General features: G+C 41.0%; 4 protein-coding genes across 4 annotated transcripts in view; all 4 read left to right on the top strand.

Moving 5' to 3' along the window:
* Positions 1-401: 401 nt before the first annotated feature.
* Positions 402-5,376, top strand: LOC111324564 (uncharacterized). The gene is made up of 5 exons (XM_022928160.2): positions 402-611; positions 1,306-1,388; positions 1,678-1,734; positions 2,565-3,173; positions 4,052-5,376. Exons 2-5 carry the CDS (start codon positions 1,313-1,315, stop codon positions 4,837-4,839), a joined length of 1,530 nt encoding a protein of 509 aa, XP_022783895.2. The 5' UTR covers positions 402-611; positions 1,306-1,312; the 3' UTR covers positions 4,840-5,376.
* A 1,196-nt stretch (positions 5,377-6,572) lies between these two features.
* Positions 6,573-13,918, top strand: LOC111324563 (uncharacterized). Its single transcript, XM_022928159.2, has 4 exons — positions 6,573-6,778; positions 7,385-7,444; positions 7,883-8,497; positions 8,894-13,918. The coding sequence occupies exons 1-4, from the start codon at positions 6,688-6,690 to the stop codon at positions 13,741-13,743; spliced, it is 5,616 nt and encodes a 1,871-aa protein (XP_022783894.2). The 5' UTR covers positions 6,573-6,687; the 3' UTR covers positions 13,744-13,918.
* A 1,568-nt stretch (positions 13,919-15,486) lies between these two features.
* Positions 15,487-24,844, top strand: LOC111324602 (carboxypeptidase D). The gene is made up of 6 exons (XM_022928207.2): positions 15,487-18,248; positions 19,162-19,628; positions 20,084-20,196; positions 20,749-21,755; positions 22,502-22,962; positions 24,311-24,844. The coding sequence occupies exons 1-6, from the start codon at positions 15,512-15,514 to the stop codon at positions 24,818-24,820; spliced, it is 5,295 nt and encodes a 1,764-aa protein (XP_022783942.1). The 5' UTR covers positions 15,487-15,511; the 3' UTR covers positions 24,821-24,844.
* Positions 24,845-26,162: 1,318 nt separating this feature from the next.
* Positions 26,163-27,918, top strand: part of LOC111324597 (INO80 complex subunit B) — an 8,097-nt gene continuing 6,341 nt past the window's right edge. Inside the window, exons 1-2 of the mRNA XM_022928198.2 lie at positions 26,163-26,279; positions 27,107-27,332. Of these exons, the coding sequence (XP_022783933.1) occupies positions 26,240-26,279; positions 27,107-27,332 (266 nt within the window). The 5' untranslated portion in view covers positions 26,163-26,239. The remainder of the gene's footprint in view (positions 26,280-27,106; positions 27,333-27,918) is intronic.

Raw genomic sequence — 27,918 nt, 5'->3', positions numbered from 1 at the left:
CTTTGCAAAGAGAAAGCCATTTTGAGCCACAGGAAAATAGAGTTATTCCACAACCTTGTATTCTTGAGGGGGAAAATGTGGAACTGAACGATCACATCACATCATGAAAGAACTTAAATTAGCGAAATGTTTCGCTGTTTTCTACCCTATGTATATGAAGATCACTTTATATTTTTAAATTTGGTTCGTCCGGCGGTTGAAAAAGGTTGCTGAAAGTCGTTAAGTGAAACTGATTCTTCTGTTTCTCGTTTGGCCGGCAAGGCCGGCCTCGAGGGCTTTCGAAACAAGAACCTTCAGTTCGAATAATATGGAACCGAGCATCCATGCGCCAACTGAAACCCACCCAAAAGCAGACATCCGACAAATAAAACGAAACTATTAAGTGTATCAAACTGAAATGTGAGGACTTTCCGCCAAAAGTCGTAGAATCTATCAAGGTTTTTCTTCATGGAAAAGAATTATTAGATCACTAAGGTCCTGTTTCCGACAACGATCCGGATAGATCTTGAGTGACGTCATACAATTCCTGCATAATTCACGGTTTCCGCCTGCAGTCACACAAGGATTAAAGAGAGAGAAAAACGAGCGACGCGAAAAGGCCCCAACACAAGGTAACTTAACTGGTTTGGTCTTACTACTATTTTCTATTCCTCCTTTTCAATAAGTGGTTGTCATTTTGGAAACAAGAGTCGTTGTCATCTTCACAAAGTAAACCAGGCGAACCAGAATCTTTTCGTGATAACCTGTCGTTTACCAGGCGTGAATGGTGACTGAAAAAACATCGCCAAAACCCAATTTTTTTTTTCGTGAGTGGTTTCTGAAGGAATGCTTTTAATCAATTATTGTTACTATAATGATTTTTAAAAACACTTGTTGAACAATAATATACAAAACTGTTTAGTCTAGTCTTGGTGTCATATCGTAGAGGTTTGCCCTTGTTGTTAAATTTTAAGCACGTAATCTTTAACACTGAGTCCTCCAGAGGTTGTCTAACTTTTGACTTAACCCAGAAGTCGTACACGTTTAGTTAACTTTCTTATTAAACTGATTTTTTGATGCAAACACGTTGAAACGTCCTTCTCTGACGAAGTGGACTAAATTTCACTCTTGACCTGTCCAGGTGATAACTACAAATTTTGACCTGTTCTTAATTTGTCACCACCGGTTGAGTAAATTATCCTCAGGGCTCTTCTTGTGGTAACATCAGAACACAAGTACGTACACTTTGGCACCTGTTCTCACCAATTCTTCGTTAAAATCATAAATATTGGTGCTAATTTTTTTATATACCTTGTTTTTTTAAAGGGCAGCGATGGCAAAAAGCCGTTTCATTTATCAAATACTTGCTTTCGTCGCCTTCCTCAACGTAGCATTGGCTTATGTACAAGGTACGTCTGTTAGACCCACATGCTCAGATGTGTGCAAACGCTAAATGTTGGCGGGTAAGACAGACAAAAACTTTTATTTGCAGTGCGCAAATAGAAATGTTTAAAAGGTCCTCTTTAGTTAAGTCTCTAAAGAGAAATTTCGTCGTTTCCAGGGTTTATAATTGCCTGTGGCACTAATGCGTCATTCATTGAATTAGAATTGGCTCGCGATGCGTGCAAGAACACTGCGGGCCTGAATTAACTTGAAATGAATTTGATAATGAATTTGTTTCGTTTTTGTTTTCCTCAGGTGGAGTTCACAGTCAGGATGCAGGAGCTGGTTTGAGTCAGATTGATCTCGAAGCTTGTGAGTAGCGGGGTTCTCATTGAAAGATGAAAAAAGTGAATATTTGATTCCAAGAGGACGTGTTCTCTTGTTGCTACTTTTAAAGAAAACAACGACTCTATCTCTTAGCCCCTAACTTCTCTCTCTCTTTAATTGTGACTTATGTTCCTCGGGAAGTAAAGAAAAAGAGTCACGAATAAACGTCCGTTTGGCCAGGCTTTTAAAAGTTTTTGGTGTCCTTGAGCGAAGTTTATGGAGTGTAGATAAAGATTATATGTTGAGTTTCTGTTATTGGCTATTACTGTTTGTGTTTTCAAAACTTATTTTCGCTGAAGGAACACAGTCTACACCAGGATTAATTTAATTTAAATCAATTTAATTTTAATTTAATTTAGTCAATTTTCACTCCATCAAGTTTTGCAGTGGGGAAGGACTAAAAAGGAACATAGGAACTATTCGTGCTAGTCCACCCTCCCACCCATCTCACCCCAGGGGAGGACATCCATCATATAGTAATCTCGTGTGTGGGAAATTAACGTCTCCTACCCCAACCCTGCAGGAGACGGGACCTCCATTCATTCGTCTCTATCCGAGAAGACTAGATTATCTAACCATTTCTTAATGTTATAGAAAGGTAGCAAATTCTTCTCAATTATTTTAAGACCCTGAGTGTTGGTCCGGCCGGGGCTCGAACCCTCGACCTCCCGCACAACAGTCCAGCGCTCTATCCATTGAGCTAACCGGGAGGCGGTTAGCTCAAGACTTGTGACAGTTAGTTCGCCCATCTTAAAAAGCGAAGCTCTAAGATGAAATGAATTCCTACTCAGATCTAAGGTGTATTTTGTTTCCAGCCAAAGAAATAACCGTTTGTACAACACAGAAGAAACCGCTGAGCTGCTCTTACCCGGGATCAAACATCGCAGTTACAGGTGTATTCTGGGGTCGCAAGTCTGCTGGGATTTGTCCCTCAGATGATGGAGATACAATGCTCGACTGCTTCACTGCACCGGAGTCAGAGGGAATAGTAAAGGGGAGATGTGAAGGAAAAGAATCGTGCGAGCTTGAAGCCAGACATGCCTTGCTGCAGAACTCGGGGTCTCAGCACTGCCCTGGCGTCAATAAATATCTAACTGTCAACTACACGTGTGTGCCTGATGCAAAAGAAGTCGTCATTTGTGATTCGGAAAACTCAAGCCTCACCTGTCCGGCTTCATGGAAGATTGGCGTCAATTCTGTATTCTGGGGACGGCAGTCAACCACTGTCTGTCCAGCGGAGAATGGACAGACCATGTGCACTGGGGCCCCTGAGAGTCTCGGGATTGTGAAGAAGTCATGTGATGGGTTGACCAAGTGTGACGTGCATTCTTCTTATGATCAAGTACAAAATGGCGCCGAAAATTGCCCCGGAGTTCAGAAATACTTAATTATCAACTACAGCTGTAAACCGCATCCAAACATAGGTAGGACGTGATAGAGTAATACATGCAGTGGTAGAAGACATGAGCAAACTTTGATTTCTTGTACATGAGGGGTCGCATGGTTCAAAGGGCTTATTCAGACGAAGACAATGTAGATTCTCTAGGTTAATGCATGCAGTTCAGCCAGAAGTGGTTGTTATCGGATTTTTTGAACAACGCAACCCTGGTGCACGCAGCAGTATGTTGGGATTGATAATAAAGGGAGGACGCACTGGGCGGTAGATATCTGATCGATGTAGGGCCATGCAAGCGATATATTTAATGTGCACGAATCTTCAATGGGAGACTTGGAGGCTGATTGGTCAGTTCAATGGACTCTGGGTTGAGAGGTCTGCACAGAACACCTGGCCAGGTCGATGTGATGTGCTCTCAGGGAAGACACCTCACTCTCACTGTGCTCCTCTTCCCTTAGGAGTAGTAATGGGTACTAGCGAATTGTCAGGGAAGCCTGATGAAATACTGGGGGGGGGGGACCGTGCGCTAAACTACCATCTCATCCAGGGGGAGTAATGATACTCCTGGTTACGCTCCGCCTGGGTGGGCTGCTTAGCTACACGGGTGGAACATGGGTGGAGTCACGCCTCATTGACTCACTGGACAACAGACTTACTCTCTACATGGTCCCATTCCATATCTTCCACAGCATTAATTACAACCCTGTGTACCAGGACATAAATATCTTCACCCCAACATTATAATAAAGAGAATCTGTTGGACTTGTTTAGTCTTCTATCTTTTCTTTTATTTTCGTGACCATGATATGTGATTCAGCGGTAGAACTGCTTGTTATTCTAATGTACGAGAGGGTTGAAGAAAATTACAGTGTTCCTTTACCCTTTTTTACTTCATCCACATTGTAGGCACGGAAGAGGATGCCATTCAGAATGACCAAGAAACAGTTCCCGTGAAAGTCCCTGCTGCCAAATCCAATGCAGGACTGGCACCAAACGTTGTGAGCGATCTAAAACAGCTGGACGGTGGCGGCCAACAGATTGTGAAGTTACCAGGTGAAGAGGGGAATAATATTGTTGGAGAGAACTTGAATATTGGAAGGTTGGGTATGGGAGGCCTCAAGGCTCTGGAGAAGATCAACAATCTTATAAAAGCATCTGCTGAAACGCAAGATGGCGACGATCCTGGGTCAGACAATGGTTTGACAGATGAACAAGCGCAAGCCATTGAACGTATGATAATAGAAGGTATCCATCACATAAAGAAAAAACCGTCATCTCCATTGCCTTCTGGCACAGAGAGAGCTTCGATTCCACGTCAGAAGAACACGCAGAAATCAAATCCCAAGCTACCACAGGCGGAGAGAAGAAAAGGCGTCCCTGTTCCACTTCCAACAAAGCTTGTAGTCCAAAAGAAGGCAGCCAGAGCTCTACCCACTCCAGTACAGGTGGGGGTACCCAGGGTGCAGAAAGAAGGGCCTAACGGCAAGGGAGCACCGTCAGGTAATCAGGGTCAGATGAAGAAAACAGTACCTGGGACTAAAAGGACCTCGCTGAACGAAATAGTGCAAGGTCCTACTAAGATTAGGCCTGTTCCTGTTCTTAAAAACCAGTTCGTGGACCAAAGAAAGAAAACGCAGCCTCAGAAGCTCCGTGGCTTAGGACTCGGAAATGCAGGAGCTGGAAATTTGCCTTAATGTGTGAAAAATAAAAACAGTGACATTAAATCAAAACGCATGGTGGAAATCCATTCGAGTCGATAGTGCAACGGTTATCTTAAATTGTTTTTTTTATATAGGAAACTGAACCAGCTTTTTGTTAGAAGTGCAACGTTAGGATAATTGCCTATAAAAGGTCATGGTTGATATTGTAACTAAATGTGAACCTCTAAAAAAATAAGCCAAAACTAAAAAGTTAAAGCAAGTAACACCATTATGGAACTCAGAAACAAAATTATGCACACAATATTAAGATAGTCAGCGTGGAAAATGTCTTGTCAATGGTAGTTTATGTGATGCTGGGTCAATAGACCATGTTTACAAGTAGAGAGTGTAACTTGAAAAATTTCGGTAGACTTTCACTTCTATAACGTCCTCAGTAACTGCAAATACACCCAAACGAACTGAGTAGAGTTTGTATGCTTTCCGAGTGAACTCTGTAACTTAACTTAATGATACTCAAATGTTTTCAATAAAGAACACAGTGAGGCTATTCCTCTTGGGCAAAACTTACAATGGTTCTCTGACTTTCTTATTTCCTTTCTCTCATATCTGACCACTTTTTTAAAATCGAGTGTTTCCTTTCACAGGTTCTTTGCATGTTTGTTTCGTTGTCTGTTTGTTTAAATGGGAGGCACGCTTGTGAACTTTATTTAAACAAGTCTCTTCCATTAGTTCTATCATAAATCGACTCAAACGTGGACATATGAAAATAATAAGTACTCAACGCCTCCGAGTTCGCGGCTCACGTCTTCACTGAGCGCTCGATTGTCTTTCTCCATAGTGCGTGCTCCCCAGAAAATGCCGCACTCTACGCACCAGCAATGTTTTGCCGTCCGACTTTTAGCGCCCTTTCTAATGGGACAAAAGCGTCAGTGAAACAGACATCGTGGCCAACACTTTGCATATCCAGTTCCAAAGTGGCGATTGCAATAAAATATCGATAATTTCTACGCAAAATTTAAATGCGTTTTTGTCAACAACCGTTGGATTTTTTTTTGCCGGACAAAAAGGCCAGTTAAGAAATTTGACAAACGTCGAACGTATTTATATGCCTAGAATTGTTAATTGTATTAAGTTTTTAACTGATCCGGCAAATCTCCAGGTTCATTTAGTTTTACCGAGTTCTCATTCCACAACTGTCAGAGTTTACTCCAAGCTCAGCAATAAAGGTCCTTTTATGGTTCTCTGAAGGTTCTTTGGTATCATGACACACACACACCGTGACACTTCAAAACCATGGACACGATGACTATCAACCCGCTTTCGTCGATCCTCAAACATTTGAGAAATAACCCTCCCGTCCCAACCCCCGTCAGTAGACTAAGCCACGAGACCTCTAGACCCAGAGCCTTACACATTAGGCACCTGGTATTTTCGTCTCCCAAAAGTATTCAAAAAGGGTTCCCATAGTTCCAAGAGAGATATGTGCTAGAGGCCTTAGTGAGCCTGACGTAAGAAGTACAGATACGATCAGCATGTATAAAATCAAAAAATTTCTTTTCTAGACAGAAAAATGCAGTTCTTACCTACAGGTTGGTTAGTGAAACAGAAACAAGTTTCTTGTAGGGTGAAATAATTTTAAACGGAAAATAACCTACAATTCAGGCTATTCATAAATATTTAAATGCAAACTGCGACATTTTAACTTTTTCGGTTTGTGAGCAAGTTGACCTCCAACTGGTGCCTGGGTCAGCAAAATGCATTGTCTACGGTTCAGTTAATGGCCTTAAAATCCACTGAGAAGATGAGACAGTCGGTGTGGAAAACAAACCATATTTTGCGGAGAAAAACCCAACGCAAGATGTGATAGAATGTTGTTTAAGAATGAAGAAATACTTGGTAACTTTCGTGTGGCTTTTCTCTTCTTTGTTTATCGATAGGGTGGACTCAACTGGTACTTTGGACCAGTTATCAGGTAAGATAAAGACCTTATTCTGTCGTAATGTAGTTTAGGCTACCAAACTAACAATACTAATGTTTGTAACAAATATTAAAAATCTTAAATCACGTTCGCATTAAAGTTTCCCTGTTTCTAACAGTTAAATGAGTAACTGTTTAATGGACCAAAACATTGTGAATCATGTTCTTTATACCGTCGAATGGTTTGTCTCTTCAAGCGTTCCATCAAAGGCTTATTTTCCCTGATGCGCGATTTTTAAGCGGTCATGTTCCCGTTCGGTCTGATTAAAACCGTGGTGAGGTGCCAGACATAACTTTGTCACAGACCTTTAGTAGAGTTCCTGATTTGTAAAGATAAGATTACCTGTAGGTTTTATGAGACAATGATTGCAACTATTTGTAAATATACGTAAGCGATGGAAACGGTCAAATTTCGAAATTTACTGATTTCGTACAGGAAACATGCCTGCACAGAGAATTACACTATTTGTTTCTTTGTTGGTTTGATATAAAGTTGACAGAGGATAGAAGTTCAAGAAAAAATGAAGGTATTGAAAAGATTTTTAAGGGGAATTATTCAGTGAGTTTTTTCTTATTCATCATTGACTGTATCAATTTGCAGTTCGAACAGCAACCCCAGGTTCATCAGGGAGCCCGAGAAGCGAAATTGATTTGGAAACAGGTTAGAGGCTGGCTGCACAGATCCCTAGATATCAATTAAGATGCATGCAAGTACTAGTATAATTTTCATCTGGCTAAACGGCAGTATGTTATTTCAAGTTGTAGGTAAAAAAGTACTCGCACTGGCCCTACCATTGGGAAAGACTCTTTACTCTTGCGTTGCCTCCCTTAGCTTCAAAATTGGATCCAGAGAATCGATGAATACCAGACAATTCTCAGTAAAACCAGATAAATATTTGCGTCTCACTTATTTTAAAACCAGCTGCAAGAGAGGGGGACAGAAGGGGTGGGGGACAGGAACATGCGCTGCTGCTACTTAAAAAAAAACTTGAAAGGAACCAGTGTCTGGGAAATTTTGGAACATGTCTGAACCAGAAGATTTGTAAACAGAATGATTTTCTACGTGAAACTGTAATTGTGCTTTTTGTTTCTTTCTAAGATAAGTCTGTCATCATTTGCGCCGGCCAGAACAAGTCACTAGAATGTTTCTCTCCTGGATCAACCATCGCTATAGAGGAAGCTTTCTGGGGACGCTTATCAGCCAATATATGCCCCTCGGAGGACGGAGACCCTGTCACGAACTGCCTCAGTGATCCCACCACCACACCTATCGTACGAAATCTGTGTGATGATAAGGAATACTGCGAGATACCCGCCAGGCACAACGTCCTACAGCCCCCAGGCGTTAAACACTGCCCCGGTGTAAATAAATATTTGGCTGTTAAGTATACTTGTATGCCAGAGAAACGAAAATTCGTGCTTTGTAACGGTGAGACAACTGAGCTTCAGTGTGGTCAGGGATGGAAGATACATATCATGTCAGCCTACTGGGGTAGAGATTCACCATCTACTTGCCCTACTCCCCTGGGGAAGTTCTTCACTTGCGCAAACTCACCAAGCAGTATTTTGGCGTTGAAGGAGAGATGTTCTGGTAGGGAGAGTTGTATTGTAACAGCGGATGATACACATCTTTCTAAAGATGGGAACCGCTGTCCTGGGATTGACAAGTATGCTCTGATCAGCTACAGATGCCAGCCTCCTGGCAGTGTCGTGGGTAAGTGAACTGAGACTGAAGTTGAAATTAAGCAATGAAAATTTCATTTATTTGGCCTCAGTCTTCTCTCCGTCAAAGACCGACTGGAGCTGCAAATCCTCGTGTGTCTCTTATCCTTTCATTAACCAACGCTCGTGATTAGTAAAATAACGCATTTTACTAATTCGAAGACGGAGATGAAACTGTAAGATCGCTCTTAAACTAATGACGCTTTCAATATTGCTGATCGTAGAAGCATGCAGGATGCGTGACACCTATGAACGTAATAGATGACCAAGCTCACGATAGAGTTCTCAGCTCAGTGGTTGACCGGAAACCCGCAGGTCTGAGGCTCGTTTCCTGTCGGCACATTAGTGACAAATAAATGAAATGTTTCTTTAAATTTTGTTATCTTAGCAGATCTGCCTAACTCGGATGGTGGTAAGGAGGTTCTTGAATCATCACAACAGGACACAGTGAACCCAATGCAATCCTTGCTTCACCTGACAGCAAATGCGAAGACTCCATTCCCTGATCAGAAAGTTGGTGAGCTGAACTTAAGCATGTTGCTTCCAGTTCCTCAGTACAATCGTTCTGATCAGCTAAAACCAATTTTCGATTTTCTCGGAGGACAAAGTGACGCAAAGAATAGATCATCACTCGGAGAAAATCTTCCTGTTCCAAAAGATTCCCGGCCGTTTTTGTCAACCGGAAAGCACATATCAACTTCAGTAGTCCAGGGCGGCATTACAGCCTCTCCACTTGCGAGACACAAGGGCGTAACGCCATCAACAAAGCTGCGTGTAGCTAGCCTTGCTTCGAAATCTGAGCCCGGCGTTGGTTATGACCGGGCTTCTCCTACAAAAAAACCTGAGTTTATTTCACGAGTAAATCCAACTTCCTCCCCTGAGTCGGTATCATCCAATAATGCAAACGTTCATGATGTTTTAAATGCGATATCACCTTTTTCTACAAATTCCCCTTCACAAACACCTTTGGAGTCATCCATAAACCTACCACCAAACCCGCAAGTCTCTACAACAACAGAGCCATTTGAGGGCCTTATGAAAACTTTTCTGACAAGTAAATTTGGACAGGTGTTGTCGAAAAGCCTTCTCGACTCAGGGAGAACAGAGGATTCGTCATACAAAAACATAATGGCGCAGCATTTTGGTTCTACTGTTCAACCAACCGCGTCATTAGTCAGTAAAACATCAACAAACGAACACATGATCGCGAATCTAATATCCGGTCTGATACATCAACCTTCAGGGCAAGGACCAGCAGGCATTTCGGCCGCAAACAAGGACGATGGACAGATGGCCACCAGTGGTACAAATAAAATGTCTTCTGCGACGATTTCTATAGGAAATAAAGAATTTTCATTGGCTGATTTATCTAAAGCTTTAAACAACGATCAGCAGACTCCAAATAAATTAAAAGGTGCAGAAACAGAATTTCAGTTACCAAAACAGAGTCACAAACAGCGAACCAAAGAGAAAATTAGGAAACTCAATGAAAAGATCGCTACACTGGAAACTCTGAGCGACGCATTGGATGCTTTGACAACGCGGCTGTCGCCGGAAGAGAGTAAGGGAGGAAACAAGCAGGAAGAAATCTCGCCCGGCTCAGAGGAACCAGTCACTTTAGGGCAAGAGAGACATAAAAAGCATCATACGCATCACCATCGTCATCAAAATGATAAGTTCTCGCAAGACATGGATATGTTGGGAACCCTCCTAGGTTGGGATGCACCTTATTCGCAAGAGAAGGAAACTTCTCTCGTTCGTAAGAAGGATAAGGACTCGAACTTGATCGAGGGAATAAGGGGAAATAAAGGATTTAGTTCAAACGATTTAAAAACATTGCAAAGCAAGATAAATCAAGCTATTGAGGCAGCGGAAACTGCTGGAAGAAAGCACGATTCTAAGCAGCCAACTGCATCAGCGTTGCTACCGCTTATTTTAGCCGGAAAATTAGGAGAAGACGTCGGAGCACAAACACGAGAAGAAGTAGCAACCATTCACTCCCACCAAGGCGTATCAAAAGGATTTCTTCCAGCCACGGACAAGGAGCTGCAAGCGTTACAAGATATTCTAACCGGGCTGATCGATAATGCTAAGAGAAAGGGTACACTGAAGCAGTTAGTGAAGCGATGGGATAAGAGTGGAGGTCCGTTTGCAGACATAGCAAGAAACATATCAGAATATTTAAAAGGAGACAGTAGAATGAAAAGACCGGTTACACTACTGGGGGTTGCCAAAAACTTTACCGGTAAAAGTGCAGCAGTTCCAGGTAATTTGTCAAAAAGCACTGCGGGTCAAAACAATAGATCCAACGACTTTAAAACGTCTGCTCTGTTTACTGAGGCTGTGAACGCTCTTCTTGGCGCAGTTTCGAAGCGCCATGGATTACACAGAAGAAATTCCACGAACCGTTCATCATTCATGTCCACTGATACTCTTATTGACTTCAAAGGAGTACTTCTTGGAGGGCGCATTAACAAGCTCCCGCCCCCAGAAGATCCGCTCGCTGAAATGGAAAGTAAGGTTCTCGCAGAAATATTGAGCGGAAAACAAAACAAAACGCTCGTCACGAACTCTTCAAAACTAACTAGCGTTACTGGAGGAAACAAAGCATTAAATAAAAATAGTAACAAAATTGACGTTAGGCACAATAATCAAACACAACTGGTTCAACACCCTTTGGGTGGACAGAGCAAACAAAAACTTTCCTTCTCAAGCTATGAAAAAAAGAACGTTTCTAAAAGCATTAGGAATAACACCTTGATGGACTTCATGAACAGTATGGAGATGCCCGAGAGAGACAAAAGCCTTCCAAAGAATGTCAAACCAGGTAATAAACATTCCAAAGTGAGTCCTCGTATTGATGATTTGATGACAGCAATTGCGGCAAGTCTATTAGATCTGAACGAGGCCAAAGAGGATAACTCTTCAAAACACAAGCCATTAATAAAATACGACGAAAGCGGTATTGATAAATTTCCAAATGATCATAAGATAAGCGACTTTTCTAATGAAGATGCTGTGCTGCAAGCACCCACAGATCACTTAGCATACGTTAACAGCAACAACAGCAACAGAAATCGATCCAATGAGCTAAATAACTCTACAAAATTGCCTCTTAAAGTCACTTTGCCACAGAATAATACGAAAAACCTTTTACCAAATGAAAGAGCCAAAGGTACACCTGGGGTGATCGAGAAAGTTGACCCGGGTGATCAGACAGTGACGTTGACTTTGGAAACAGTAGATGACGTCCCCACGCCCTCTCCGCCATCCGATGACACGCCCAAGATACAAACCGGATTACGTAATGACAAGGTGCCACATAACCTCAACGTTCAGTCAGTGGCAACACTTGGTAAAATAAACGCCACAAATGCAAAAGATAAAGAGCATTCCTTTACACAAAGAATCATTAAAGAGGAACCAAAAGTGCATTCTGATTTGACAGTGGACACAAGGAAGCCTGAAGTAGCTTTGCCATCAGATGATGACGGAAAATTAACGTCCATTTCGGCTTCCCCTGAGTTAAATCCTGAAACTGTGGGAAATAACCAAAAACCGTCAAGCCCAGATCTTCCCCTTGATTTGCAAATGAATGCGATAGGTAGAATAGCGGAAGACGATGACCAGTCATCGGTCTTACCGACTGATTTGTCTGCTGCCTTGCCGTCGACTCCAGACCTCTCCCCTGGATCTTTGGCCTCTAAAAATGGTGAGGTGAAATCTTTCGAAGACAAAGTCCTACCAATGGCCTCAGATTTAACACTTTCAAACGATTCTAAAGGTGGAGAAACCGAGAGCATTGTATCAAAATTGTCATCCAATAATGATGACAATCCCACGCTGATCAAACCAAGTTCCACTGCTGTCACACAAGGAGGCGACACCAGACCCACTGCGGCTGAAATACGAGAAATATCAACTTCAGTCAAGGCTTTGTTGAAAGTTCTAACAACCTATTCAAAGAGGTTAAGACTTGAGGACGATCAGGGTGAAGAAGCTTCACCGAAGGGCAAACTCCCAACGAGAAGCAGCACAGGCAATAAAGTGAACGTTAGTGTTGCAAGCGTAAAGGAAGAAGAGCTGAAAAAACCTTGGAAAACAGAACTTCCCTCAACAAAATATACTAATAACGTGTACGCTAGCTTTCCTGTCTCATCACCAACGCTACCCAGATATGCTGATAGTGGTGTGTTCGAAAATATCCAGGAACAGCCAAGCATAGAAGCAAGTAACTTCAACTGGAATCCAGCCCAAGAGCCCGCGCATGCCCAAATGCCTTTCGACGCGAGCCCTACTAAGACTAGTTTAGAACCTCAAATTGGTGCTGAACAGTGGAGACCTGGGAATGCTTTGGATGCGATGGGTGAAGAGCTTAAAGAGTTGAATTTACCTTCAATTGAGGATGACCCTACGGTACGAGCGGTTCAGAAAATGGTGGCAGATGAAAATGCGTTGATAAGTGAGAAACGAAAAGCGATTCAAAGGGTCAAGCCGCAGGTTTTTAATGTGACTAAGAGTCAACAGCCGGCGGGTGGGCCAGGAGTGTTTAGTCGCAATAACATACCTAAACACAGAGGTCATCCGACAAATAGTTCACTTGTGGAAGGTAAAAAGAGCCACCAGAAATTCAATTCCTTTGATAAAAGTAACAGGAAAAGGAAGAAGGAAGCCAGAGGCAGGGACATTATCGCAAAGCTGAGCAACAACACGATTTCTCATCATCACACATCGACTGTTGGTAACAGAACAACCACCGAACCCACCCTACAAAGGAGTGAAACTCGCCACGATGATAAAAAATTATACAGTAAAAAGGTGATACGAAAAAACACGCACAGTACTAAGTTGATGAGGAACAGAGACGAAATACCCGGCGAAGCCGTCTATACACAAAGACTTAACGATTCTGCGCATGCACCGAAAGACAAGTTGAATCCTCAAAAACGGCCAGTTCATTCAAACACAACTTCTGCTGGAGAAGTTGCAGGTCTGAAAAATACTAAGCAAGAAAAACGTGAAGGGAAAATTTCTGCCGGAGGAAAAAGTTATGACGGATCACACCATACTACAGTCGTCAGTGACATAACAAGCTTCAAGAATATCACAAAAGAAAAACTAAACCGTGTTTTCGCTAAAGGAAACACCCCAAATATAAATGGCACTGAGTTAAAACAGAACCACAATAGACCAACGAATGTCACACGCAAAATAAACAAGCGACAGTCGGTAAAATAATTGACTCAAATTTCAAGTCCTTGCGCGAGAACCAGCCGGGTTATGTAATAGATGTATAGCTGGTTAGCCCTTCAACCCCTTATTAGAGTGATTGACTTCTAATTTCTCTTTATGGTATCCTCCTTGAAACAAATGTAAAGGTCATGAGAATAAATGAACTGATCACCACTTTAAACAGCTACTGCTTGTTAAACAAAATCTCTTTGTCATTACCATGGCAAATGTAAAGAGAAGAGCCTGTAGAGTCTGAATACCAGTGTAAAGGGTGTAATTTAAAGGGTTAAACAAAGTAGATTTCTTGGATCATGATGATGTTTATGTAAAATGCATTATCTGCGCGCATGAGCATAGAGTTGATGCCGGAGTCAATCAAACTTGTTTTGTAAAATGATGATTGGAAAAAAGCTGAGTCGAAGTCCTATAAATATCTTAGCTGTAACAATAGATATCAATAAAAGTATCGCTCGCTCAACTGACGCAGTTGACTTCAGAGTAATTGAGCGCGCACTACGTCGAAAACTCAGTTGAATAGAACCTAAATGTTTCCTTTATGAACCCATCAATACATTTTATCATTAAGGAATAAACATGCCACCATAGGTTTCACTAAGTCAGTATTGCGAAAAAAAAGAGAGACCATCGACAACTCTTGTTTCAGTTTGGTAACAATGGAATCAATTGTATAGCATAGTAAGTCAATCATGCGACATTTTTTGGAAAAGTCAATTGGATGACGAAGGAATGATAAAAGCGGAAGACGTGTTCATTAATCAAGGGAGCAAGAGCGAGGAAGTGTGACTAAAGGAAGTCACTGATAGTACGATTGTTGTTATTTCCTTTTAGAGAGGAAATAAGTGCAGCCAAGTTCCTGCCCTGAAATTATCAATTTATCCATTTATTTCATTTAGAAATTGTCACCAAACCAAAATGTTATTTACGTATTAATAATCACAACTGTAAAAGTTGGCAGCATTCATGAAAATTATATACTACTGAATTATGTGCCCTATCAATAAGTGACGAAGCAACTGTATAAACAGAATATTTTGAAAAACAAATGGATAAAAAAAAAACAATTTCATTAAGTTCTGCGTGGGAGTCGAATGCGTTTAACATTTTGATGAAGACTTGTTTTTTTGCTATGAAAAAGGCACAAACGCTCTATCTTGTCCAGTTCAAAATGTAGTGAAATGTTTATAAGAATAAAATAATCACGTATCAACCGACAGTGGACTAGTGGGTACAACGGCAAAAACTGTTAAAATCCTACAAAAGTCAATATCTTATGGTAAACACGGTTATAAGAATATTCGAGAAAGCAAAATAATGAAATTTGCACGAGTTTCACTCACTAAATTAAAAAATACAAGAAGGAGGAAGCTCTAATCAGTTGAAAAATCCTCGTAAATTCCTGATAGTAACTCAGCTTCCGTGTAAGTAATACTAGAAGTACATGAACAAAAAAAAAAAAAACATCAATCAGAGGACAGCGTCTACGTTGGCTGTTGTGTACAAAGCTTTGTTTGTAGATCAGAGTTGTTGATTTTTTGACGCGGCAATGAAATAGCGATCGATTGTAGGTAAAGTAAACCTTCCATTAAAACATATTTAAAACTTATGATTTCACATCGTTAAAAACCTGCGAGAAATAACGGAAGTTGATATTCACTGAACGAACGTAAAAACTTTAAGGGGGTGGGGGCGTAACTTTCATTCGCCACCTGTCACGTGTGAAATTGGGAACACAATTGAGCACCTTAGAGAGAAAATGGCCGCCGTCAGCTACGTCTCCTTATTAATAATAATTGTAATTTTTTTTTTTATAACTGGAACTACACCTGGACGATTTTGTGATGTTCGAAAGAAGAGAAATGTCTCGTCTTTAGTACACGAAGGCTACATTCACAACGAAGATCTGAAATGTTTACTCCGATCTCTCGTGTATCAACATCGCAACATCGCTCGACTACACAGAATTGGCAGATCGGTGTACAACCGGGAATTGCTCGCCATTCAAATTACTGACAATCCACGGGTAAGGAAGCCGGGGAAACCGATGTTTAAATATGTCGGAAACATGCACGGAAATGAAGCAGTGGGAAGACAAGTGTTGATCTACCTCATAGCTTATTTACTCGAAAATTATGGTCGAAATGATCGAGTCACTAAGTTGGTTAACAACACTGATATATTCATTATGCCTTCAATGAACCCGGATGGCTTTGAAAGAGCAATAGAAGGTCTTTGTCTTGGAGAAATCGGACGTCCTAATCGTAACTATGTCGATTTAAATCGTAATTTTCCAGATCAGTTCAATAGTTGGAACGACTACACTGTCGGATCGGCGCAACCGGAAACCAAAGCCATGTTGAAGTGGATTATTGAAACTCCTTTTGTATTGTCGGCGAATTTACACGGTGGATCCCTTGTAGCAAGTTATCCATTTGATAGCAATAAAGAACACAGAAAGACAGGTGGATATAGTGCATCACCGGATGATGATCTTTTTAGGCATCTAGCAAGCATATATGCCTTAAAACATACTACGATGGGTAAAATGGGGAAAAAAGACTGTACCCGCGGCCAATTTCCAGGAGGTATCACGAACGGTGCCAACTGGTATGATGTCCCAGGGGGCATGCAAGACGTCAACTACCTGATAAGCAACTGCTTTGAAATCACACTTGAGTTATCCTGTTGCAAATACCCATTCAAAAGGCATTTGCCAAGAGAGTGGAATAACAACCGTGAGGCATTGTTGGCCTACATGGAGCAAGTGCATACAGGTATTAAAGGGTTTGTAAAGGATCAACTGGGAGTTGCTATTCAAAATGCAGTGGTTCATGTGCATGGGATAGACCACAATGTGACAACAGTATTACATGGCGACTTCTGGCGTCTTTTGTTGCCAGGGGTATACACTGTCAGTGTTTGTGCTTCAGGCCACAGTTGCCAAACACTAAGTAATGTTAGTGTGAGCTCTGAGGAAGCTACATCTTTAGAATTTGTGTTAGAGAGGAATGAAAATCAGAGAGGTACCACTTTGCGTCATATACCATGGTTCACAGAACAATTCTTCAGAACCAGGAGAGATCTGTCTTCTGGCTTTCAACCTTCTCAGCGTAATGTTGAGGTTTCTTTCACAAGTATCAGCCTTACTAGTGAAGATTATACACAAGTTATAAATGACTGGGAGAAACCAAGAATATTTAAAAACCATAATTTTCATGACATGACAGCATTTCTACAGACAATAGAAAAGTTGTATCCAAATATTACCAAGCTCTACTCAGTTGGAAAATCAGTTCAAGGAAGAGAGTTATGGGTGATTGAAATTACTGACAACCCAGGAATTCATGAACCAGGAGAGCCAGAGTTCAAGTATGTTGGAAACATGCATGGCGACGAAGTTGTTGGAAGAGAAACCCTTTTACTTTTAGTTCAAGCTCTTTGTGAGAACTATGGCAAAGTTCCTGCAATAACCGCACTTATAGAATACACTCGAATCCATATTATGCCATCAATGAACCCTGATGGCTATGAGCGAGGTGTTCGTGAAAATGCCAGAAATGTTGACCTAAACAGAAACTTTCCAGACCAGTTTATGCCAAATATGAATAGGATTCACCAGCCAGAAACTTCTGCTGTCATGAAATGGATAACTTCAATGCCATTTGTGCTGTCAGCAAATCTTCATGGGGGCTCCATTGTAGCAAACTATCCATATGATGATACACCCCCTGGACAAAAAGGAGGATACAGCAGGAGCCCAGATGATGCTGTTTTCCGACAGTTAGCTTTGTCATACTCCAAGGCTCACCCTACTATGGGAGGAGGACGGCCCTGTTCTGATTACCCCGATGAATATTTCAAAGATGGTATTACCAATGGAGCAGAATGGTACATTGTCAGGGGTGGCATGCAAGACTACAACTATGTGCACTCAAACTGCTTTGAACTTACCATAGAGATGAGTTGTGTGAAGTTTCCTCCTGAGTCCAAACTCAAATCTTATTGGGATGCCCATAAAGTGTCTCTTTTGACTTTCATGTCTCAGGTTCACACTGGTGTGAAAGGCTTCATTAGAAATGAGCAAGGGATTGGAATTTCCCATGCCACTATTTCTCTCTCTGGAATAAGACATAACATCAGTTCTGCTAAGGATGGTGACTACTGGAGACTCCTTGTTCCAGGGAGCTACTTCATCACTGCTTCTGCTGCAGGTTACATTTCTTCTACCCAAAGTGTTGTCATTCCTCATGGTCTGGCAACAGAACTAAATTTTGTACTGAGACAAGTTGAACAGCCTACAATTGCCACAGAGAAGGTATCCTTCCAAAGTTCCACCACCCAGAAACTTTATCCAGTGGAAACAAATGCAACCCCTCAAGAAACAGCTTTCTCCCAACAAAACTCTGTACCTCTGCCCACTTCAAGTTTCGTTAAGTTGAGTCCTGTAGAAATAAAATCAACTGTTAAAGTTGTGGTCCCCTCTCCATCAGTAGGTAGGTTGAGTTTAGTTGTCTTTCACACTTTAAATCCCAGAAGTGATTAACTTGTAACTTTTCATTGCAAATCCAAAACATTATTTTACAAACAGGTTGTGAGAACAGCAAAGCTTGTCAGCAAGAGGGTGTTTTGTTGATTTATAATGGAGTTCTCCTGATTAATTTACAAGGAAATGTACAACAGTCAGTTGGGAGAATAGCTAATTGGATCTTGAGAGTTTAAGGGTCACATGATATGATCAATAGCTGACTTCTTCTTATACACTGTTGAAGATGATTTCATCAAGCAGCCATGATATATGTAACCCCTTGTTCTAATGTATATAAATATTCTAAAACAGCCCAATATATGTTTATGTGTCAATTAAAAAAGATATTGTTCATTGTTGTTGATTATGGTGATGAATTATTGTTATTAATGATAAATAATAGTTTTAAATATTCATGTAAAATGAAAAATTTTCTCCTAGCAGGATAGTAATTTGTACTTTAAGGATGCTTTACTCAAAAATCTGCAATGCAGCTCTTCAAACCTTGCAAGAATAAATTTTTTTAAAACAAACTTCAAGGTACAAGGAAACTACCATATTAATGATATGCCATGTTCGAATATAGAGAATTGCTTAGGATGAACAACAGTGCAACTAATATGAGAGCACAAAGAGTAATGTAAGTAGTCTCTGTTTTGGGGTTAGAGACCTCATGGTAGTTCTCTCTATGTAAGAGAGGAATATTTATTGTATATCATGGAAAGCCTGTAGAATTCTAGAGGACAGATGGCAAATTCTATCAGTCTGTTTATGATTATTAAAATAACTTAAATGCTCTTACAGCTGTATATTATAAACCCACATACTCGTTATCGTGGACAAGATACAAACCAGTTTTCTTTTCATATTACCCTCCGCAGACTCTACAGTGCATGACTCTCAACACAATTACCAACAGCTGACATCTTTTCTTAAAGAGCAAGCTAACAAGTGTTCAAGTGTAACCAAGCTGACAACTATTGGAACTAGCCGTGAAGGAAGGACAATTTATTCGTTGGTAATGACAGAGAATTCTGGACATGAAGAAGGTAAAGCTCATGTTGGACTTGTTGGTAGTTTACAAGGAACTGACATAACTGGGAAAGAGCTTCTTCTTAAAATGATAGAATACCTTTGCAACACATATCAACAAAAGGAGGATAGCATCACTAAACTTCTTCAGACCACAGTACTTCATGTTGTTCCAGCAGTGGATCTTGATGGAAATGAAAAGGCAAAAGAGGGTGACTGCAGTGGAATCATGGAACCTATAGATGACTTATCTAGGAGCTTTTATTACAACCTAACTCAGAGTGGACAGAGTACACTGCCAAAGAATATTGAGGAGGTGGGATGTGCTGGTTGTTTTATTTTTTTATGTTGACAGTAGTGAGTAGTGTAAAGCAAAGACAGTTGGTGCTCAAAGGAAGAAAAATTAGTTGCAACCAGAGCAAGGTGGAATATGAGTAAACCTTGCTCTCAGCATCTTTCTCTTCTTCCTGAAAGAAGAGAAACCACGAGATTTAGGTTGGCTGATAAGGGAGCCTGTTAAAGAGCTTCAGCTGTGAAAAAACTGCTCCATCCTCACTGCTACTCTCTATATACTAGTCAGAATGGAAGCAAGCACAGTAGTATTGTATTCCTTCTTGAGATCACAATCCATTTTTTTTTTTGTCTCGTTTCTTGACTATCAGGTTAAGATCTCAAGATTGGCAAGCAAACTGTTCCAGTTGCTCAGATCTGCGTTGATTTTTTAACGCAAAAATATAAATTGGTACTTATAATGTGTCTCTTTTGTTCTAGTTTCTTCAGTCAGCTGCTGACGAACCTCAGGAAGTTAAACATTTAAAAGAGTGGATGAACAAGAATAACTTTGCACTTCTGGCTGACTTTAGTGGAGGTGAAATGGTGGCGAGGTAAGGAGAGTAAAATTGTTCCTTTGTTTTTCGAGGTGGGGGGGCATTGTTGTTTTTGTTATTTTAAATCTAATTTCATAGTCTCTTTTTTAATATTCTTATTCGTGTAAGCAACACTTTGTTAACGGGAAAAAGGTACTTGAAGCGTCATCGAAGCCATTTTTTTTTCATCCATTCAGTTCGGTCAAACGAGCAAGTGCGAGGCGACCGCGAGGCGAAGTACGAGGCGAAGCGCGAGGCGAAGCGCGAGGCGAAGCGCGAGGCGAGGCGCGAGGCGAAGCGCGAGGCGAAGCGCGAGGCGAAGCGCGAGGCGAAGTGCGAGGCGAAGCGCGAGGCGAAACGCGAGGCGAGTGCTATGTAGAAGAGCGGAAACAGTAATGCCCACAGGCACAATAGGTTTTCTTCGCGCTTCTCACTTAGCGCGTACTCAACCCTTATGCTTGTCCGGCAATTACGCTTGCCTGAAACGAAAGGAATCACACCTGTACCGTGGGTCGCTTGAAATCGAGTTCTATCCTTTACTCACGTATAACTTTCTACTTCATCTAACAGGTATCCCTTGAGCGTCCATGCCTCCCACAGTGGATCTGATAAAGGTTCTGTGACATCAGATGACAAGTTGTTTAAAGAGCTTGCTCTTAGCTATTCCACGAAACATACTACAATGCAACTTGGAAGTGGTTGTAATGAATCTTCTGCTGGGTTTCCAAATGGAATAGTGAATGGGGCACAATGGAAAGAGGTTTATTACACCATGCAGGACTACGCCTACTTGACTCTGAATATTCCACAACTCTCGTTCTTCGTTTCCTGTTGCAAATACCCACCACCTAAAGAACTAGATAGTATTTGGGAGACAAATCGTCAAGCGCTGTTAGGGTTTTTAGAAAAATCTCATCAAGGAGTACAAGGTGTTATTCACACGTTAGACCACCGTCCCATAAACGACACTACAGTCACAATAAAGAGCTCAAACGCAGACATTGTCCTCAAACAAAATGGTGCAAAATTCTATCGACTTCTTGCCAAGGGGAAGTATAAGATCACCGTGAATGCACCGGGTTATTCGAGTGTTACTAAAGAGGTGACCATCAGTGAGGGGCTATCAGCAAACGTCATGTTCAATTTGCACGAAAAACCGCGATTTAGCCATCATAAATATGCCGCCATGGAGAAGTTTCTTCGAAACATAACGTCCATGTATCCAGGCATCACAAGGCTGTACAGCATCGGACAAACTGTTCACTTCCGCAACATCTGGGTCATGGAGATCTCAAATAACCCAGGGGTACACGAACCGGGGAAGCCAGAGTTTAGCTATGTGGGTGGCGTCCATGGGAACGAAGTAGTCGGTAAAGAGATGTTGCTGCTGCTGATTCAGCACCTGTGTTTGAGTTACGGTAAAGATGACTTGGTCACGCGGCTGGTAAACAGCACAAGAATACATATCTTACCTGCCCTAAACTCAGATGGATACGAGTTGGCCTCCGAAGGAGACTGTTCCTCTGACAAAGGAAAGAATAACGCAAGAGACGTGGATATTAATGCTAATTTTCTAGGTATGTTCTCGTCTTTGATTTCAAAATAATAGCCCATTTCCGAATTACCCTTGGCCTCATTTTCAAAACGAGGCCTGGTGCTCAACCATTCTTGTGATAATGAGTTTAATTTGCATGTGAATGAAAGGTGAGCACCAGACTCGTTTTGAAAATGAGGTCAAGGGTAATTCGGAAATGGGCTATTTCATTAAGGAGCACATGAATTGTCACGTGTTTGGCGACAGTACTTGTCGTTGAGCCCCAATTCAAGGAAGTCAAATTTCCATAGTCACTTTGTAATGTAGGCTTCGTAACGACCTTTCTATCTTTTAACATCCAAGGTTGTTAAAGTTTCTATACGTTTCCCTTCCAATTAGTAAACAGAATTTGGCGTTAAATCAAAATGATGCCATCTAATCTGATCGGTTCCTTTATTCCCATTACCTTTTCGTGAAATGTTGATAAGTTGAATGGTTGATGGTAATCTGTGTGTCTGTATCGACTAATACGCGTCGCTATTCTCTCTGATAACTGGATAACGCATCAGAGTTGTAAGAAGAGTTTGGATGTTAAACAACCCCTCAACTCCCAGAAAGGGAGTTGAGGGGTTGGTTTGTCTGAGCATTTGTTCCTCGCAATAGGTAGTTTTTACAATGAATATGTTGCACACCAGGAACTCTTCTACTACCTTTTAGTGTCCAGTTCATCTTTTGACGACACCTGACAGATAGCGCATTCAATTATTGTGCTGTTGTTTTGTTTTACAGGGTCTTCCGAGTCGTTGCAAAAGGTTTTGGAGCCTGAAACAAACGCCATAATAAAGTGGAGCAAGAAATACCCGTTTGTTCTGTCTGCCAGTTTACGCGGAGGTTCACTTGTTGCAAACTATCCTTTTGATGCTCACCCTCAGGGTCGCTCACTCCCTAACCCCACCCCTGACGACGATGTCTTCCGTTACTTAGCAACTGCGTATGCCAACTCGCATCCATCGATGCACTATGGGAAGCCACTATGCCCAGGCCCTTCTGTCGGGGAGGAGTTTCCCAAAGGAATCACAAACGGAGCAGCTTGGAAGAGCAGGGAAGGTGGCATGAAAGATTACATGTACCAAAATTCCAACTGTCTTGAGATCGGAATACACATGGGCTGCTGTAAATTCCCCTACGCACAGGAGTTGGAGCATCATTGGAAGGAACACAAGGACCCACTGTTCTTTTTTGTGTTTCAGGTAAGGAACATTTACTTTATTAATAATATACATGAAAAAATTTCTCAGTTCTGATTGGTTAAGATGAATGCAGTTTTCAGTTAATTCAGTGCAGAAGAGGGTTAATTCAGTGCAAAGAAAGAAACAAATCAGACATTCTGATTGGTCAGAACGAATGGTCAATGTCCATGTCAAGGTCAATGTCAAGGCCAATTTGAAGGTCAATGTCACTTGCAGGGTTTGAATAAATTATTTTTGCACGTGATGCGCGCGCTTTTCTTCTGCGTAGTTATGAGGAGCTACCTCGTATTTTTTCATGTATATTATTAATAGGTAATCACATGATTTCGAGTGCAATTTGGAATAAATAAGCTCTTGTAAATTTTTTCAAAGACCACAAATTGCACTCGCCCTACGGGCTCATGCAATTTTGTTAGACTTTGAAAAAATTTACTCGTGCTTATTTATTCCAAATTGCACTCGAAATCATGTGATTACCTATACGAAAATTAAACTTTGCTTTTTGCACCGTCTGCTTCGTGCGTATGGGAGAACATGAAACTTCAGCTCCTGAGTTCTAATAGGGACCTTAAGCAGTCAGGACGGCATCGCCAAGGAAGACTTCGATTAAAAAATGAATTTCTACTCTTAGTTAGAATTTCAAAAATGGCTGCATGAGCTTACTGTCTCATACGGCGCCACAGCTCAACTTCAGCATGATGTGTAAAAGTAGCGTTGAGTTCCAAATGGAAATTAAAATAATTTGCCGTCGCGGTTTCGGTTCGCAGACGACGCAAATGACGCAAATTTTGGCGATTTCACGTTGTTGTTTTGCATGGGACGGCTAAGAAATGTACAAAGTTTCAAAATGCACGTGCTGAGCTATTGTTCTGCCAATTAGATCTCTTGTTTTTCCACGTCCTCGTTGCCGTCGCCGTCGTGGTTGCTTAAGGTCTCTAATGAATACAACACGACGTGGGTCACTTACGCACGCAGAACGCGAGCCACTCGCGCATGCACGACGAGTGCGGGATTTGAATTTTCATTTGGATTTTCTTGTTACTGACACTAATGGTGAAGGTTCTCCTTCATTGCGTCTCTCTTCGTGTATACACGAATTATGGCTGGCCACAAATTATTTGGGGAACTTGAAAAAAAACTATAGAATAAATATTTGGTTTTGAACGAGGATGCTTTCTGTCTTTTCTTTGTAAAGATCTGATCAGCATTAACTCTTCTTCTATTTGTGATACCTCTGACTTATTAACTTCATCCAATATAAATCAGCTGTATTCTTGTGTGTTATATATTTATATTTTATGTATAGTTGCTAAGAGATGAGATGAGATGCCGTTTTATTTTTTGGCAGGTTCATCGAGGTGTTAAGGGGTTTGTGTTTGACGACGCCGGCTCTCCCATCTCTGACGCAGTAATCTCAGTGAAAGGCCGTGATCACGACGTCACAACTACCAAAGACGGCGACTTTTGGCGGATTCTTACACCAGGGAAGTATGAAGTTTCCGCTTCGGCCCCAGGGCGGCAAAAAGTGACGCTGGACGTCCAAGTTCATCCAAATGAGCCCGCGGCACAAGTAAAGTTTACCCTGCCTCGACAACATTTGGTGTTTGGCATGCCAGCGGCTGTTATGGTGGGAATATGTGCCCTGGTGGTAGTAGTGTTTCTTCTCTTTGTGATAGGACTATGGCGATTGGCGCGTTACAAAAAACAACTCACAGTGCGGAGAAATGGATATATGATGGATTACGAACAAGAGAGATCGATCAATTCGTTCAATTCTAAGGCATTACTGAACAACGAATATTCGGATGATACAGATGACGATGAAGAGGACATCATTTTAGAAAACGTCAGACGATAATAATGTATTTTAAATTAATTACCACATTAATTGAAAACCACTATTTTGTCTTATGCAAGTGGCTTTAGTTTCAGCTGGAAGTGTCTCTGGGTTTTAGACACCTTTGAATATTCAGATTTATCTATTTTTTGGACACTGTAATCCGAGTAATTCTAAGTGGACAATTTGATGTTGAGATAATTTCTAATTGAGAATTTGTTTGGTTGAAATTATTTAAAAATTGATACGTTCCTGTTACACCAGCAAAGATTTCCTGTGAAATCATCATTAGACTGTAAAAAGTGGAACCCCTTTTCTCCCAAGATCTGATTGTTAATTCTCCCCTCTACCTGCAACACATTTCCCTATAAATTAGTTACGAGAATTTGGTGTTAGATAGCAACTTTAAGCTGACAAGTTTGATTATTTCTCATTATTTGTTTGCTGGATAATGTATGGATATTTTAAAGAGAAGATAAATGTTCCTCACTTCTGGGAGTTTACGGTTAAGAGTACTAATGTTAATAATGCTGGACTACAGGAGCTTTACTATGATTTCGTTTTCTATATTTATACTGGATGGAAAACTGAACAATAGTTTTGATGAGAATCAAATATGATGTTCTTGTTTGTGTGTTGAAAATAGGTAAACAATTGAGGAATGTGTGTTGTATTTCAGATGTATTACAGGGATTTATACTTCATTTTTGAATTTTCCTGCTACAGTTGTTGGAAAACAATTTTTTGTAAAAAAAAAATAATAAAGGAATAGAAAAGTTATTGGTAAAGGGTGCAGCAGTTAAATTTATTCTTATATGAAGTAATAGCATCCCTACGGAGGCTTGTTAACAGGCCACAGTTTGACAACCTCGTTCCCAGGGCTTTTCCATCATATGGGGGCAGGACGGGAAAAGGGGGTTGGCCTTTTGACAAAGGGGAAGCAAGCGGTTTGCGCTCGCATAAAACGTGTTGTACGATCCCCTGGCCTCAAACGGGGTTATGTAGGAAGACTGGTTTCTGTGGGTCAGAAGGATTTTCCCCCATCAAATTACGGATATGGGGTATATGTAAGACAAAGTGAACTAAAACGAAAACGAGAACAGATCGCGTATCCTCAGGAAGTCTAAATAAGTTTCTTGGCTGTTCCCAAGGTTCTGGTCGGCAGTAGCGAGTAGGGTAAGTAACTTGGTTTTCACCCTCCCCTCCCCTCCCCGAATGTCTCATAACATATAGGACGGGTACGTGAAAAATGTTCATACTTACAAAATAATGTCGAAGGGCACTTCACTACATTGTTCAAAACTTGGTGAAAAAGGCAAAATTATTAGCGGTTGCAACTTGTAAATCCACGCTCCGCGTTTCAGCGCGCGTGTTATCGCGTGCTAAAGTTGCCATCATAGCGAGGCTGGCGCCATCTTGGAACGCGAACAAGACAGAAAGATGCCGAAGCGAAAAGAAGCAAGCGAAGAAGATGCTAAGGGTGGGTAGAGGTCTCTATTCTGTAACAGTTAAAAATTTTATTAACTACAAATACTAGCTTAATAATGATCGAGTTCTCGTATGTGTGACTGAGTTCCCCTCAAAACCCTCTACAGACAGAGAAGACTCAAGTTTCAGCTGAAATGTTCTTGGCCAGTTTCGTTCTTTAACGCGTGTACTTTATCCAAGCATAAAACTCTCGCAGGGGGCATCAAGGCCAAATTTGCAGCCATCTAGTAATCTAGCAATCATGTCAAGGAATAACTGTTTTTATTAAGGAGAGGTAAGATTTAGATCAGGAGATTCCAGAAGCGTGTACGTTTTGTTGGTTTTTGTGTATCATTCTTTCCCTCAAAAATAGATAAATAAGATGAATTTCTTTTAGCATTTTATGCTGTACTGAAAATCACAATCACAAATTGAAAGGAGTGTAGCACTGTGTACAACAAATACATAAACAAAATTAAAAATCAAACAAGTTGGACAATTGACCCTTTACACCCAAACATCAGCTGCCATGTTCCCCATTTGGTACTGACAAGGACACTCAGTTAAACAATCAGAGCTTCTTTGGCTAGGGATCGTTTCCTCTATTCCCATGATTTTATTGAGTGATTCAGCAGTTTTGTTGTAAAGAGAAATTAGGTGCTGGTTGTTCTTTGGGTTAAAAGGTTTGATGTGGATTGAATTGATCAGTGGAGAAACCAGGATTGTATGGGAAGGAAAGACAACAGAGAGTTCTTTGATGGGAATTTTTGAAACCAAACACGTAGGTAAATAAATGAAAGAGGTATTTAACTGGAAATAATGCTGTTTTTTTTGCTCTAGAATCCTCATCTACTTCCCCTAAAAAGAAACACAAGCACAAACATAAGAAGCACAAGAAGAAGAAGGACCATGGACCAGACGGACATGAAGAACCTCGCAAAAAGGAAAAGAACAAAGATAAGAGTAAATCACGAGAGAAAGACAAGGACAGAGATAGCAATAAAGATGAAGGAAAGGCTGTCACTCTTAAGATAAAACTCAGGGGTGAAACGTTAGCAACAACACAGTAAGTAGATGGAAGTGAAGTCTTCGTTTATGGGCATTAATCTTGGCAATGTAAATTATCCCCTGCCACACCCACTCATATGACACAACATACAAACGAGACAGTGAATTTCTTTGGGCATCTTTGAAAAGGAAATGAAGAGTCCCTGAGGGCTTGAGGAAAGCCTATTGGGTGGAAGGAGGGCAATGAAACAACTGCAGTAATGGTGTTGTGTCTATTGTGTTACTTGTGCATAGCTTTACTTTTGAAGGGTCCCATGTTGGTGTTCATTCTATTGAGAAATTCAGCTGCATACCACTACTAGAATTATATTATGTCTTCTGGAATATTAATGTTTCTTGTTAATCATCCTTTTTTATGAGACGGTTTTGTTCAGCATGAAGTTTGCAAAGAAGATAAGGCTTTCTGGACATATGTGTTTGGCAACATTTGCTGAGACTCTCAGAGAATTTCTAAGTTTAATTTGTGTTACTGTAGTGTACTTGGAAGTCTGAGAATTAAATACTAAAGAAGTCTTTACAGATGGCTTGAACAAAACAAAGTGATCAATTATCAACCAAATGCCAGTCAACAGAAAGAAATCTGT

The sequence above is a fragment of the Stylophora pistillata genome, chromosome 13 (assembly GCF_964205215.1).
Source record: "Stylophora pistillata chromosome 13, jaStyPist1.2, whole genome shotgun sequence".
NCBI classification, from domain to species: domain Eukaryota; kingdom Metazoa; phylum Cnidaria; class Anthozoa; order Scleractinia; family Pocilloporidae; genus Stylophora; species Stylophora pistillata.
The sequence above is the reverse complement of the archived record's forward strand: the minus strand, read 5'-3'. Positions and strand labels throughout refer to the sequence as shown.

Coding starts and splice junctions, on each gene's coding strand:
- LOC111324563 (XM_022928159.2), top strand. CDS start 6,688: ATGAAGAAATACTTGGTAACTTTCGTGTGGCTTTTCTCTTCTTTGTTT. Junction 6,779..7,384: donor TACTTTGGACCAGTTATCAG/GTAAGATAAAGA, acceptor ATCAATTTGCAG/TTCGAACAGCAACCCCAGGT. Junction 8,498..8,893: donor GCCTCCTGGCAGTGTCGTGG/GTAAGTGAACTG, acceptor TTGTTATCTTAG/CAGATCTGCCTAACTCGGAT.
- LOC111324564 (XM_022928160.2), top strand. CDS start 1,313: ATGGCAAAAAGCCGTTTCATTTATCAAATACTTGCTTTCGTCGCCTTC. Junction 1,389..1,677: donor AGCATTGGCTTATGTACAAG/GTACGTCTGTTA, acceptor TGTTTTCCTCAG/GTGGAGTTCACAGTCAGGAT. Junction 1,735..2,564: donor TCAGATTGATCTCGAAGCTT/GTGAGTAGCGGG, acceptor TTTTGTTTCCAG/CCAAAGAAATAACCGTTTGT.
- LOC111324602 (XM_022928207.2), top strand. CDS start 15,512: ATGGCCGCCGTCAGCTACGTCTCCTTATTAATAATAATTGTAATTTTT. Junction 20,197..20,748: donor GGAGGTGAAATGGTGGCGAG/GTAAGGAGAGTA, acceptor TTCATCTAACAG/GTATCCCTTGAGCGTCCATG. Junction 21,756..22,501: donor TATTAATGCTAATTTTCTAG/GTATGTTCTCGT, acceptor TTTGTTTTACAG/GGTCTTCCGAGTCGTTGCAA.